We start from the raw sequence: 2,291 nt of genomic DNA, 5'->3' as shown, positions 1-2,291 counted from the left end.
CGAAAGTGGAGAGAGGGAGAGAGAGAGCTCAATTCTCCACCTTCTTGTGCATGTTGAGAATGCACAGCACACAGCCCAGGATGGCTTCCTTGGACTCCTGGGATCGAACACGGTCCCAGATGTGGCGCAGTGCTGTTCCAAGGTGCGTAGCTCCTGTTGAGAGGATTCTCCTGAGATATTGTGCCACTGAGCCTACCAGTCTGCTACTGAGGAGCCTGATAACCAGGGACCGCAGCAAGATGAAAACTGCTGGCATGCTGCCTGACTGTGCTGCACTAAAGTCTTGGAAAAAAAAAAAGAAAGCTCAGAAAAGGAGGGGGAAGAAGGAGGGTTGGTTAAGAGAAGGGATGAAGTCACCACCTCTTCTCTCTCGCTTTCTTTCTGTCAGGAGCAACAGGGGGGGCTGTAAAGCCTGGCTGTCAAAACTTCCCCTCTGAACCCTAACAGAAAATCTAGCAAGATAAGAGACCCAGAGTAATGGAGTCAGAGGGAGAGACCTCTGTTGGACCTTTTCAATCACAGCTTATCCTCTATGAGGTAATATCCTCGGCTGAGTCACACTCACACACACCCAGACTGCCTCTCCCTTACCTCTACTTTGAAGTGCAGAAGAACTCATTCAGCTGTAAGGCATTGGGATCTGTCCCAACACAAGAATTACAAGACAAAAAAAAGTCTTAAAAATAAGAAGGATCACTTTCAGAGACTCAACTTTATGCTGTCTGTCCAGGAGCGAGAATGATTCCCTCAGGTCTAAGTTGAGCCTCCTCTTTCTCCATCAGAGGGGAGCAGTTGCCACACGGGTTACAGCTGAATGAAACAGACCAAATCTGTCGTTCTGCTCCTTAAACCTCAGAGCTGCTGACATAACAAGTGTGTAAAGGAGGAGGGGTGCATACGGAAGTCAAGCAGATGATGGCCCCCACCACTCCTTGATGGTGGCAAAAGGTTCAGCAGAACAAATGTTGGGATGACTGATTGGAATGCCAGGACTGGCGTGCTTATGTCAGGGTTGGTGGGGGGGAGAGCAGACAGCAGAGAAAACATTTGCAGAGGAGCAGAGGGGAGAAAATGCTTTCACTGCTGAAAGCTTTTCCCTTACAAGGAACTCTCGCTCTTCTGCTGCCCACTGACTTGACCCCTGCACCTGGTCCAGTGACTCTCCAGTGCGGTTCAGCTCCTTATAACAAAACTCAGGCAGTGTTATGAAACTGATGTTACTGCATGCTTCATTTACAGCACAGCGCTTGTGGAGTCAGTGTTCTCTAATATTTGACCCATGCGGTGGTATTATGTAACGTTTAGAAATAGAAACATAAAAAGAAAAAAACCCAAACATTATTGCACATGCTGTGAAGTCTCCAGTGTTACTGAGTTTGTCAGAGAAGGGTCAAAACAGCCAGCAGTGGGACAGCGTTCACTCAGCGGGGCTCCGTATGACAAATGTATCCCCAGAGTCGTCATGGTTAATAATGCTTTTAAAAGAGCTCTAGTTTCATGATGAAGTCATCTAAAGCAGAGTTTTTAATGTGTTGCAGCTTGAAATCAGAGATAAATTCTGCACAGGCTGAATGGGTGGAGTTCAAGGGGGTTTGGCTAACTTTAAAATGACATTTCTTCATATTGTCGTGTGAGCGGCTCTTAAAGTCTGCAATTTATGTGCGCAGTGGTTAAACCGTGTGACTGTGAACCCGGCAAATGATAAAAATGTGATGTGTGTTCACTTAGAAGTTGCAGTCGTTAACAAAATTAAGTGATTCTTTTCAATTTAAGACTATTTTATATACAATTTAAGACTATTTTATTTCATCATGCTCACAGCTGTCTAAAGTCAAATGATTTACTCCAGTCAGGCCTCAGTCACACAGACATAGAGACAGTCAGGGGGATCAGGCAACCACTGGTCGCTAGGGAAAAAAATGTGTGTTTCGTGACGAGCTGGTGAGTGGTTGCTGCTGGTTATTGGTTACTGCAAGGTGACGTCAGTCACAAAGAGGGTGCTGTACCACAAACCTCTGGTGATTGCTTTGGTCACTTGTAGTCTGCTGCAGTGGCCCGTAGATTGCATTGAACTCGCCTGCAAACACTCATCATTTGCTCTCTAAGCTGTAGCGAAATTTGAAAAAGCGCAGAACAAACTGGCAACGGAGAACGTTTGCCTTCAAAGTAAAAGCTGCACCTTTTGTGAACAACTAAGAGTGCGAGGGGGCTGCTCAGGTTTCTATAGTGTGATCCAGGCAAACAATTAGCAATAAAATGTACATGTTTTATATTTTATGAGTGAGATCATT

General features: G+C 45.6%; 1 protein-coding gene across 1 annotated transcript; it reads right to left on the bottom strand.

The window, feature by feature from the left end:
• Positions 1-23: 23 nt before the first annotated feature.
• LOC147315643 (protein myomixer-like) lies at positions 24-1,006 on the bottom strand. The gene has a single exon (XM_086258590.1). The coding sequence runs from the start codon at positions 254-256 to the stop codon at positions 29-31; it is 228 nt and encodes a 75-aa protein (XP_086114716.1). The 5' UTR covers positions 257-1,006; the 3' UTR covers positions 24-28.
• Positions 1,007-2,291: the final 1,285 nt, after the last annotated feature.

The sequence above is a fragment of the Aulonocara sp. 'chitande type north' Nkhata Bay genome, linkage group LG13, assembly GCF_057382095.1.
Source record: "Aulonocara sp. 'chitande type north' Nkhata Bay isolate Kocher_YH1m ecotype deep benthic linkage group LG13, A_spYH_male_GT1.1, whole genome shotgun sequence".
In the NCBI taxonomy this organism is placed as follows: Eukaryota; Metazoa; Chordata; class Actinopteri; order Cichliformes; family Cichlidae; genus Aulonocara; species Aulonocara sp. 'chitande type north' Nkhata Bay.
Note: the sequence above shows the minus strand (reverse complement) of the source record. Positions and strands in the feature narration are given on the sequence as shown.

Bases quoted from the DNA above. Each gene is read 5' to 3' on its own strand.
- LOC147315643 (XM_086258590.1), bottom strand. From the start codon at position 256: ATGCCAGCAGTTTTCATCTTGCTGCGGTCCCTGGTTATCAGGCTCCTC.